The 11,402-nt window shown below is 43.2% G+C and overlaps 1 protein-coding gene across 4 annotated transcripts; it reads right to left on the reverse strand.

Moving 5' to 3' along the window:
• Positions 1 to 304: 304 nt before the first annotated feature.
• On the reverse strand, positions 305 to 10,897 carry LOC133961312 (transcription initiation factor TFIID subunit 4-like). Of its 4 annotated transcripts, none has more exons than XM_062396428.1 (16): positions 10,473 to 10,897; positions 9,343 to 10,161; positions 8,951 to 9,084; positions 8,565 to 8,678; positions 7,936 to 8,025; positions 7,655 to 7,777; positions 7,436 to 7,525; positions 7,082 to 7,294; positions 6,287 to 6,428; positions 6,152 to 6,206; positions 5,556 to 5,725; positions 5,330 to 5,460; positions 4,993 to 5,118; positions 4,310 to 4,366; positions 4,086 to 4,208; positions 305 to 1,594 (listed from the first exon to the last, which is right to left on the reverse strand). In XM_062396428.1, exons 2-16 carry the CDS (start codon positions 10,019 to 10,021, stop codon positions 1,430 to 1,432), a joined length of 2,412 nt encoding a protein of 803 aa, XP_062252412.1. In that variant the 5' UTR covers positions 10,022 to 10,161; positions 10,473 to 10,897; the 3' UTR covers positions 305 to 1,429. The 4 variants fall into 4 exon arrangements, with proteins under 4 accessions (XP_062252412.1, XP_062252404.1, XP_062252417.1 ...); XM_062396420.1 differs by lacking the exon at positions 10,473 to 10,897 and adding an exon at positions 10,380 to 10,468; XM_062396433.1 differs by lacking the exon at positions 10,473 to 10,897 and having other exon boundaries at positions 6,152 to 6,203; positions 9,343 to 10,444.
• Between the last annotated feature and the right edge of the window lie 505 nt (positions 10,898 to 11,402).

The following is an 11,402-nucleotide window of genomic DNA, read 5'->3' on the forward strand; positions in this document are numbered from 1 at the left end:
TCTCTTGTTGAGCTGTGTTAAGCTCATGGGAGTTGTGTTCAATAGATTCATGCATACACTCAAGGGAGACGCACTGTGTTCTTACATGTGGCCCTGCAGATGTGAGGCGATTACCTGGAATTATCTGTGAACAGGTAGAGGAAGAAGGAATTAAAGGCATTCAGCTCCTTTACCACAGTGACTTATCCCCACCTGCAAAATACATATACATCTTCTCACAATGCAATGCTTCCCTCTAGTGGATAATAATATAACACATGTTTATGACCCAAAGTAAACAGCAAGTTACTGTTACAAGTTACTGTAAAATCAATTTTTATTCAAACTTTCAATACAGAAAATGTATTTTTCTTTGCGTTGTATGGGTATATTCTTGATTCTATACAAAACCGTGTGTAAAACTTTGGGTGTAACATTTACAAATATACAGTAAGTTTCTTTAGTCGTATAGGTACTAAAAATGTAAGGGGCTGTCCAGTAGCAAAAAAAAATAGAAGCAGGTCAGGAAAATATTGAGGATACTGTTAGTCACTATTAAAAGAGTTAAAAGCTGTGTTGGTGGCCATCTACAAAAATAGAAATTTCAGGTAGATGTATGTTTGGTATAGCAGAACAGGTGAGATGCTTTCTGAAAACTGCTGAAGTGCAAAATATGAATATACTTCAGAACTAATTTTTAAAAGAACAATAAACAGATTTGTGTATTTTCTTCATGAACACTGAAATCTCCACACATCACTAAATGTGTTTTAAATCGCAGCTACATGAAACAACTGAGCTGTTTCATGATGTCAAATAAATAACTAATCATTAATTCAAGTATATTGTATATGTAGAAAAAAAGTCAAGTAAAGACCTGGAGGTTAAAGAGAGAGAGAGCGAGCTCCTGCCTCAGGAGACACAGCAGGGTTAATAGTTGCTGTGTGGCTATATGGCTTATTTATAGTTAGGAAGGCAACTCAGTAGGTTATACAGTTTGAGGCCGAAACTAATTCAGTTGACAGAAACTGAATCATCATTAATAAAATTAGTCGGTGGTAAAGTTAAACATTTATTTCCGTTGCTTTGCAGTCTACTGCACAAAAAAATAATTAAAAAATAAACTGTGCTGCAGTGCATATTTCTACAAGTCATTTGTTCATACAAAAACCCTTTATTTTATCCTTTTTTGAAAAATAAGTTGTATGGGCTGAATAAAGGGGCATAAGTCCACGACTGCTCTGTAAGAAGAAAGGTGAGCTGAGGAGAGAGGAAGAAGACCATCATATGAAGCTACTGCTGTATTTCAGGTGATCAGGTAGTTACTCCTCTCCTCTTCATACGCTAGAGTCTATATCACTCTCTCTGTGGTGGGAGCGGCCGGTCTCTCCACACACTTCATTTCCCCTCCTCTCACCTCCTCTCCTCATCCTCCTGTCTGACATCAAGCCTATTTCAGAAAGCCCTTGTAGAGGAAATGAGAGTGACTGGTAGATTTCTCGTTCTCCAAACAGAAGAGCAGGTCCCTGAGATTGACGCGTGTGATCCGCTGCCGCGTGGGTCTGGATCTCGACGCACCCGCCCCACCAGGCAAAGAGGGGGCTGCTCCTGATCCCTGCAGGATGAGAGACACACAGAGAAAAATCACCATTGGAATGAGCTTGTGCCTGAAAACATCTTTACTCACATCTAAACTAATTATGTTCACCAAAAAGGAGAAGCCTGGGTTTCCACACGTTCAAGAAGACAAATATAAAGGAACAAACTGGGAAACACCACGTTACCGTTGGTGTCCATGGTAGCAGTACATAAATGTTAAAATGATCAAGACTTACCTAAAAATATTTAAGTCTTAGTACATAATATTTGAATATAATTGGAACTTTTTAAAGCCTACCATTCCAATTATAAAAATGTTGCCAACACTGGGAGAAGTGGAGTTCATTAATGTGTTCACTGTGTAAAAGCACCATAGGCCAGAGTGCATACCTCCACCAAAGCTAATACCCTATCTAATGATGTTCAAGACAGAGAAAGAAAAATCCTGGATATGGCCTCTGATCATAATCTGGACCAAAAATTTATTTTCATTTAATTAAAAAAAAATCCCCCTGACCCAAGTTTTGCCGTAATCATCCTGTAGTTTTGTATAATTATGCTAACGAACAGACAAAGAGGGATGAAAAGAGCCTCTCTGGCAGAAGTGAAAATAAATCCATATTTGGATTAAGCTGAAACATCTGAACACAATATGTTGCAATAGAGAGGGCATTAAAAGCAGTACACACGCCAGCAGTGGGGTCAAACTAAATGTAGCAGATAAATGTTTGAATCAGATAGATTTAAAAAAGATGCTGAAAGAAAAGGATTAATAGTTGAATTAGATGAAGGAAGTGGAGGAATGTTCAGAGTAACTAAAATATGAGCTGTTCTGAGTATTTCCAAAACTGTTAATATTTAGGAAGGCTTGCAGCCATCACCTGTGTGGCTCAAACTACACAACTCAACATCTTGTGTTAAACAATGTATTGTTTTTAACAACGTCTTGTGTTTTGTCCACTGTGTGCTTGTTTGATTTCCCCATATTTCACACCACTTGCTCACTGCTGCGGCAATTTGCTTTGCTCCGAACAGGATAAAACACAGCTATGGGTATTTTTTCTTCTATTTTTCAAGGAGCAATATAAATAAGTCTACAAGAAGAGAAACAGAACAAAAGCAGCTGTATTGTCACTGGGGGTGAGCAGGTGTACAAATAAACACCATCTTTAAATTATAAGAACCTTTGTGATAAAGTAAATAAAAGTACCGATATAACACATTGTTTTCTAAGCAATTGTTTGTGTAGACCCATTCTGTGAGAGAACACAGGATCATTTGATCCAACAAATGGCTGAAAATGTTTTTTGCAGAACAGACTGCTCTTGTAGTAGCTGATTCAGTGGGGACTGACAGGAACACTAATACAAAATGGAGCAGAATCCAGACATGTGTGAAAAACAAAGAAGGAAAGCTACACTGTGGCTCAGGAACCATGAATCGAGATGTGTAGTGGAGAAAATAAAATTCAATGAACTGCAGTAACAGGGATGTGCAGACTGTATGAGCAGCAGCAGCAGCAGCAGCATGGTGAGTAAAGTTCTGTCACATTATGAAGACCACAGTGTTGTACTGATTAAATCTGACTGGTTTGACGTGTTTAAATTTGATCTGTGATTACTAGAGTCAGCAGACAGTGGGTCTGAGTCCAGCGCTCTGCTCCAACTCATAAGAAACTTCATTCATATTTGTTTTACTCAGAACAGAGAAGAAGGACTTCAGGGTTTTGTCACGGCAGTTTGGACCGTCAGTAGGCGACTTTCACACTGTTAACACTTACATGAGCTTATTCTATAAACAATACATTTTACTCGTAATCATTTATTTTCAAATGTAGCCTGATGATACTATTGCTGTCATGGTAACCACCTCCACCAAGGTGGTTATGTCTTCACTGGTGGCTAATGTATCAGTGTGACAATGGTTTGTGTTAGAAATTAGTGAAATGTGTGAATGAGTGTGGGAATGGGTGAATGCAGCTTATTCTGTAAGGATAAATAAGACTGGGCTATATAACATACAGTCCATTTAACATTTACCCCAGTCTGTTTGCAGGATTACGTTAAATTTAACAAACTGATTTTAATGGTGGAAGGATGGGACATGGGCCAATAAAGAATGAAAGTTGAGCACTGGTTTGGTCATTTTTTGACATTTTTACCAAATTGCCAGGGAGTTATCTACTCCGCTGCACACTTACAGGGCGTATATAGAATGTATTATACCAGATTTTTTATTTTATCATGAATATTTAGCCTAAAATCTGTGAAAATGCCACAAGATGCCCTATCTCATAATATTGAAGAACATTTTTTTTTTTAAATCCTGGATATGCCTCCTACTCCAGACTCTCACCGAACAATTTAATGGATCGTTTCCCACAACCCATGCCTCCACCAAGTTTTGTAGTAACCTGTCCAGTATGTTATACTTACAAACAAACAAACAAACAAGCAGTGACAACAACCTCCTTAGGGGAGGTAACAATGTCCTGTCACTCATGTTACCTCAGCTGCAGCAGAGGAGGATTGAGAGTCCAGGATTCTCTTCTTCTTTCTGGGGCCAATGGCTGCCAGTGCTGTCATGTTGGCCTCCCTCTGTCTCGCTTGAGCCAGCTCCTGCTGCTGCATCTGGACGACGCACACAGACCAACATTGGAATTAAAGCATATGATGCTTAACACACAGACGCAGTGATGAGCTGAATGTCACGCACCCTCATGTCATCTTACCTCTTTTGCTTTCTGTTTCAGACGCAACTGCTCTGGGTCCTCTTGCCTAGCTCGAGACTGCAGGGGCCAAATGCAAGACGCACGTTAGGAACTATTGCTGGCAGAACGTTTAAACCTGAGTTATTATGACTTACCCTGTCTCAATAAAAACCTATTCACTGCTTTAACTTGTTTTGTAAGTCCAGAATCATTAATTAAAGCCATCTTACTCTATATAATCACAGAGTTACCAGAATAAAACTTTATCACTTTGAGTTACATCCTAACAGGCATCCTGAAGGCGAGTGACAATTAATCGCTAGTGAACATTTGTCAAACTTTAGAGAATATAGATGAAAAGCTGCAGAAAACCAACACACGGCAAACAAATCAGCATTCATATCACACCTTATATTATTAATAAAATGACCTTGATTTTATCTATATTTTTAATAAATAGGAGACATCAGAGTAAGATAATATAATAAGTAGAAAACTGGAACCTGGTCATTGCTGAAAGTCTATTTAAAAGTAGACTTTTAAATCATGACATTCCACCTAAATGAAATGCATCAACGCAACCAAAATGCATGGTTTAAATTATTTTTTTTAATCTCCCAAAAAAAAGTCTGCTCTTTTATTACAAAACAATAATCAAAACTTCAAAGTTCAGCAATGTTTAATACAATGAGGTGACTCTGTACCTTAGCTGCCTTCAGGAGGATCTCTCTCTCCTGCCCCTCTTTTCTTTGTTTCTCTAGATGGTCCAGCTGGTGAAAGAACCTCAGCTGAGCACGCACGTCACTGTTCTGCTCATGCTTGTCATCCTCCTGCAAACGTACCATAAAAGAATTGTCGTTTACATGAGGATGCAAAAAAACACCATGATGGAGCCGTCAGTTCCATGGTAAAGCAACATAGTAAATATTGTACAACCTTCAGTATCATGGCACCTGTATTATTTGTTTTTCTGCAATAATCTGTTTAAAACCAAATCCAAACCAAAAGCTTGTATGACTTGTTTTAAAGCTGTTAACAAACCTTAAAGTTGACATTTTTATGCTGGGCCACTTGGGATACACTTTCTAACAGGCCCCGGAGTCGCTGCTGAGTAGCATGGGAGACAAATTTCACCACCTCCGCACCCAGGTTAGTCACACCATACCTACTCCCTGGAAAAGAAACAGCACAATACCTCAGTGTTTTGGGAAATGGATTGGATGGGCACTGCACAGAAAGTAATGTTGTTCAAGTTTAAGTGTCTCACCTATCTCCAGCATCCTCTTTTGCAACAAGGAGCAGGAGAGGAAAGGCTCATCCTTACAGGAACGTGTGACCGCTCCCACTAGTCCAGAATTGGATGCTAAGATATTGGCGCTTTCCTCTGATAGGTTCACTCCAGCCATGGAGGCCACATCGTTGATGTCGTCATAATCCCTTTTAATATAAAAGCAGTGAGACAGACTATGTAACTAGACTGCGATCTAAACTCTTTGATGCAGAAGTCAACCCAGTTAAAAATGTTGGATTTCTCTTTTATATTGTAAGGTCTCAAGATTACCATGTTAAGTGCCTTGAAATAATGTATGTTGCGATTTGGTGCTATACAAATGAAATTGTATAGAATTTAATTTAATTAAAGAATCCACAAAGAGAGTGGGAATTCATGCAATATTAATACTTGAGCATAATGGGTTCATCAATATTTCTTTATTTAATTTTCATCAGCCCTTACAGTATATGAAAACATATTGTTTTTTTAAGCTGATGAATGTTGATGGGAATTTAAAAAAACATTTGAATTTTGCTGGGAATATTTGAAAAGTTATAAAAAAGTACATTTGCAGTTATTGTTGCTCTTACTTGAAAGTGCCGCCAGCCTCTCTTAGCTTGTTCTTGTGAGCTGCAGTGAAGGCTGCTAACGCAGAGAAACACACAGTAAATGCTCATGCTCATCCAAAGAAAGACAAACACACGACAGGAAGAAGTGAACCTCACTTGGTTGGAGCCCTTTGAGCTGGACCTGTTGCTGTCCCAGCATGATGCGGCCAGGGGCCTGATTCCTGAGCATCACCATGGGGGTGGGTGGTAAGTTGACCTGAGGTCTCACTGTCACCCTCTGCTGCTGAAGCTGCAGAACCTGAAAAGGATTCTGACTGGGTCATTACCACAGTGATAAACATAGGTATGTGATGCACAGTGATGCAGTTTGAGGTTATGGGAGATATCAGTTGTGTTACATTTTATATGAATATAATTCAGAGTTTTGAAGTGGAGTTGGTGGAGCTGACATCAGAGCCTGGTATTAACATCTGTCCTGAGTGATCAGAGCATAAGTGGTCAGAGATAAGTACAGGACTGAAAATACCCAAATACGTCTTGAATAGTAATTTGATTCTTAAATTGGTCAAATCTTTCGTTACAGCCACTGCACGAGTCATTCACCCCCCCCTGACTCCGCTCTTTCTCTACCTCTCTCGCACTAACTTGTGTGGACACACAGACACACAAACACTGAGACACATGAAAACACAGTGACATGGTACACATCTGTAAACTCGGACTGGGTAAAAATGGGATAATATGGTCTTCGCGGACAGATATGACGTATGTGATTATATGCATATGAGTGGGGAAGTGAGATCTGATCACAAGTGGTCACAGGAGATACATTTTAATGTCAGGTGTGTTGAATACGTGTCGTTAGAGCTGACAACATGTGATCTGTTCCTTCTGGATCAATTTTAATACCAGGTCTGAACAAGGCCAGATATACAAAACAGTCTAGTTTACCATGGAAGCGGTCTGTCCTTGCTGGCCGATGCTTGGCTGCAGCTGCGGCCTGCTGATTGGGGCAGTGAGACGAGGGGCAGGGCTGCTTAGGACCACCGTGGTGGGGGTCAATGAGGTGGAGGAGACTGGACCTGGGACCAGCTGGGGGAGCTGACTCTGCTGGATGAATGCAGCTGAGTCTGGAGTGAGCTGCCTCAGGGCTGGGAGGCTTCTCTACACGAGACAAGCAGGCATACAGACATTAAAGAAATGCACTTAAAGATGTTTCCTCCAGCTCGAGAAAAAAAATTTGACTGCTAATATTAGCTGGAGGCTACATTCCTGACAATGAGTTCAGAGCCTGAGTTTTCTCACCTTGAGGAAAGGCACAAGGTAAGGTTGGGGTGAGGACTTGAGCTCTTTGTACAAACTGCTAGTGAACTCCTCAGGTTCCAGTTTTCCCTCCTTGGTAGGAAACAAACAGTACAGATGTTTTGTCTCTTGGTTAAAGCTTTTCCAGGAAGGGCCTTTTCTGATTCTTTCACCTGTGTTTCTTTCATTAGTGAATTTACATTGTATGTAAAGGTAACTCACCAGCAGGTCTTTAGTCAGCTCTCTCACGATGGCTGCAGTCTGTGTTGATTGCTTCCCATTGGATGCCAGTTTTATCAATGTAGACAGGAAGCTCTTACATTTATTTACATTCTCCATTGTCTCCTGCCGGACACACAACACATTCAGTTAATGAACACAGTCATGTTTCACTTGTGATTAACCGTGTTACATGCCGCAACATGCTCAATCGTCATTGGCAGTGAACTGTTACAGTACAAGCAGACACCCTGCTGAGTTCACTTGAACTTAGCACAACTCACTTTGCTCACAGTTACTGAGGAACCTGTGGTCCCAGCTGTTTGGCTGTGAGTCCTGGGGGTCATTTCTGGTCCTGCAGCCCCAACTGAGCTCTGAGGAAAGACATCACAATCACATGTTATTAACGGAGTTGAAATTTGAAAACCGGACAGTTGCTTCGAGTCCAGCAGATCCTGAGCCATTTAGCTTGGAGCATTTATTGAATATTTCGCTTCAAAAAAGAACAATTACTTCAAGTCTGAGTCTCAGATCGGCTCTAATAAATCCAGGAAACAAGGTACAGGATTATCAATAAACCTGAGCAAATAAAAAAACATCTATTATACTGTATCACAATGTAAGATTGAAAGAATGTAAGAATATCCTATTAGCTTATTAGTATCTTAATAGCATCCCCAGTGCTGACCGTATTTCAATGACACTTTGTGTCAAACTTTGTGTAAATCAAGACAAACAAAAAAGTAGATGTCCTTCCATTCTGTGGCAAATGGGCTTTGTGACACTGTGCTCAAGACCTGGGGCAACGAGTAAGAAAGCCCATCGTTTATTCAAAATATGGACACAAAACAATGTGCAACAGGCTAAATAAAGACAAGGAATTGTTTGACACCCACATACAGAAGGAAGTTACCTGAAGAATAGGAGGCCTGTGAAGAGTGGTGGTTGCAGCGAGTGTCGCTGGAGCGGGACAGACCTGTCGAATGATGGTGGTGGGAGCCTGTTGTCTGCTGATGTTTCCAGGAGCCTGAGAGGAAGTGAAGGCAAAACATGATGTGCAATAAATGACTTTCATACACTCAGAAAAGGCATCTACTACATCTTAATGAGCCATGTTACCTAATACAAGAAACAAAACAAAAAATAAACCCCACCACTTTCCATATTACTACATGTGCGCTTACACTCAACAAGTGGTTCCCGAAGATACAGACAGGAAGGCAGGCTGTTCATGGGAAAAAAGGGAAACATAATATTTGACCATGTAAAGCTTTTGCTGAGCGGACCGTGTGATCTCACCTGACCAAGAGGCACGTTGGTTTGGGTTGCAGGTCGAGGGATCATGCCTCCCTGCGACTGGGCCTGCATCTGAGCCAGAGCCTGCTGAGGAATCATCAGCAGCTGTCCATTCTCACTGCGGATGATCACCATCCCTGCACCGAGGCAGACAACACATTAAACAACTTGAGCAGATCTGTATGACAAGAGACAACTTAAATAGACGTATATCATCAGCTGAGATTGCAGACCAGAAGCAGTGTCAAAGAATCATTCATAAAGGGACACACCTTGGAAGAACAACACTTAACAAGAATGTTTTGTGTACAGTTTATCTTGAGATAATGGATGACAATGGTGAATAAAAGTGAAATCAGTGGTGTAAATCAGTGGAAGTAAATGTCCCCACTCACCCGGGGGTATCTGGAAGTTTTGCACACTGGGCTGCGCTGTGCAGGGCTGCGGGAGCCTCGGGGCAAACATCTGAGGCGTCAGCGCTCGGATCCCACCGGGACCGGCAGCCACGGTCACCGGAGCCCGGGGACAGCTGACGGGGGCGTAGGTGACAGCGGGCTGCGGTGCTGTCTGTATGATCGTCGACGGCGGCTCTGCTTTGATAATGTGTGGGCTGGCGCTGAAAGAGCCCGGGGAGGAATGCTGGACATTGTTTACACCTGGCTGTCCTGCTGCAGCGGCAGCCACCACATTATTGTTCCCATTCAAAGTTGCAACCGTCCCGGCGTTTTGCATAGGCGGCCTGTCGAGCGTCACGGTGGCTCCTGCCGCCTGGTTCCCAGAGCTCCCAACACTCTGAGAGTGCATGAGAGGCGACTGGATGACGGTGGTGGGCGCGGGCGGCGTGATGGCAGCGGACAGCCCTTCAGACCCCAGCGCTCCGCTGCTGACAGCTGCCCCCGACACGGCGGCAGCCCCGTGCGCGGCGGCGCTACCTGAAGAGTTCATAGTGTGGCTCCCGTTGCAGGTCTGCACTGAGCCCACTCTCCCCTGCTGAGAGGAAGTTGCACCACCGCCACCAACAAGTGTTTTCTGGCCAGGATCGTTTCCTGCGGTGGAGTCCGTCGATGCGTCCATGGCTGAACCATGGGCACCTCGCTGTGACGAGACCCCCCCAGCTCCTCAACTTGTTCAGAAGCGGCACAAGCACTGCGGGGTGTGATGGAGCGGGACACCTGTAACGGTCTGCTCCGTCAGCTCCGCTGTTCAGGTGCGCTCTTGTGGAGACAAAGAGGAAAACAACAGTTTCAGTTACCTGCCTTCACGGCCGTGTTGACCAAGCACCAGCTGGACATTAGAAGCTGCCCGCTTGTCCCGGAACTATAGCCGTGTAATAAGCGGCTGCTTCCCGCCTGCCCCAGTGGTCGTTGGGACTCAGGACGTAGAGTTGGGACTCTACAGCCCGGACAGGGGGACGGACCAGCGCTTTATTCACCTGTGTGTGTGAGGGCAGCTCATCCAGCGGGCCCGGGAGAGCCGCCATCTTCACACTCCTGCGGGCTCATGACAACTGAGGTTAGGTACTTACCAACTGACGGGCGCGTGCGCACAACGGCTGGCCAGCTCGGTGCGGGGAGCTGTGCGGGCTGTGATTGGCTGCTGCGCCTGGTAAGAGGCGGTGCCAACGGCTTCAACTGTCAGTCCAGAGCTGGCGCCCCACGGATCAGCGTCAAACCGGAGACCGAAAGTTTCCATCGAATATTCCGCCGCCGCCGCGTCAGCCTCGTACGGACCGCTGCACCGACTCAGACCCGCAACGAGTCACTGCCGGTGGAGAGACACTGTGATGTTCAACAAGCTAACGGGCCACAACTCTCAGATGAGTCGGTCTCGACGAGCCGTGCAAGATGGCTGCAGTGTTTTGGCTACTGAGTGAAGTTGATGTTGTGAAGAGGCGTTTGAGGCCCCACCCTCCACCGAGGGGAAACACTGAGCTGTCACAGTCATGGGATTTACTGCTACTACTGTTACAGCCACACACAGACTAACACTCACTTTACTCCCACGAATCAGAATCAGACTGCTTTTATTTGCCAAATATATTTGCACATACAAGAAATTGCCTTTTTGTGATTGGTGCACTACATAAAACATCAGCTAGACATGAGGCAACAATATAAAACAACTTCAATCTACTTTTATTATTTATACGCAGCTCATACTGTGGACTGCATTACAGACAAACTGATTTTACATCAAGGCCCATGAATTTTCTCTGCACAACATAGATACTGTAAAGACCCCACCATATATCACAATGTGATGAAACACTCCTGGATCCACCCCTTTGCCTGGAAGAGTTACAGAAATGTTTTTTTTTATTTATTCTCTTGGAATTTTCAGTTGCTCTTATACAATCCTGTTGCCAAACCAACCAAACAAGCCAACTCACAGGTATTAAATCATAGCTTTGCTTGGCAGAGGTACCAAAACAATATCGTAATTTTGTTTGTTACCT

This window comes from Platichthys flesus, chromosome 2 (assembly GCF_949316205.1).
Source record: "Platichthys flesus chromosome 2, fPlaFle2.1, whole genome shotgun sequence".
Lineage (NCBI taxonomy): Eukaryota > Metazoa > Chordata > Actinopteri > Pleuronectiformes > Pleuronectidae > Platichthys > Platichthys flesus.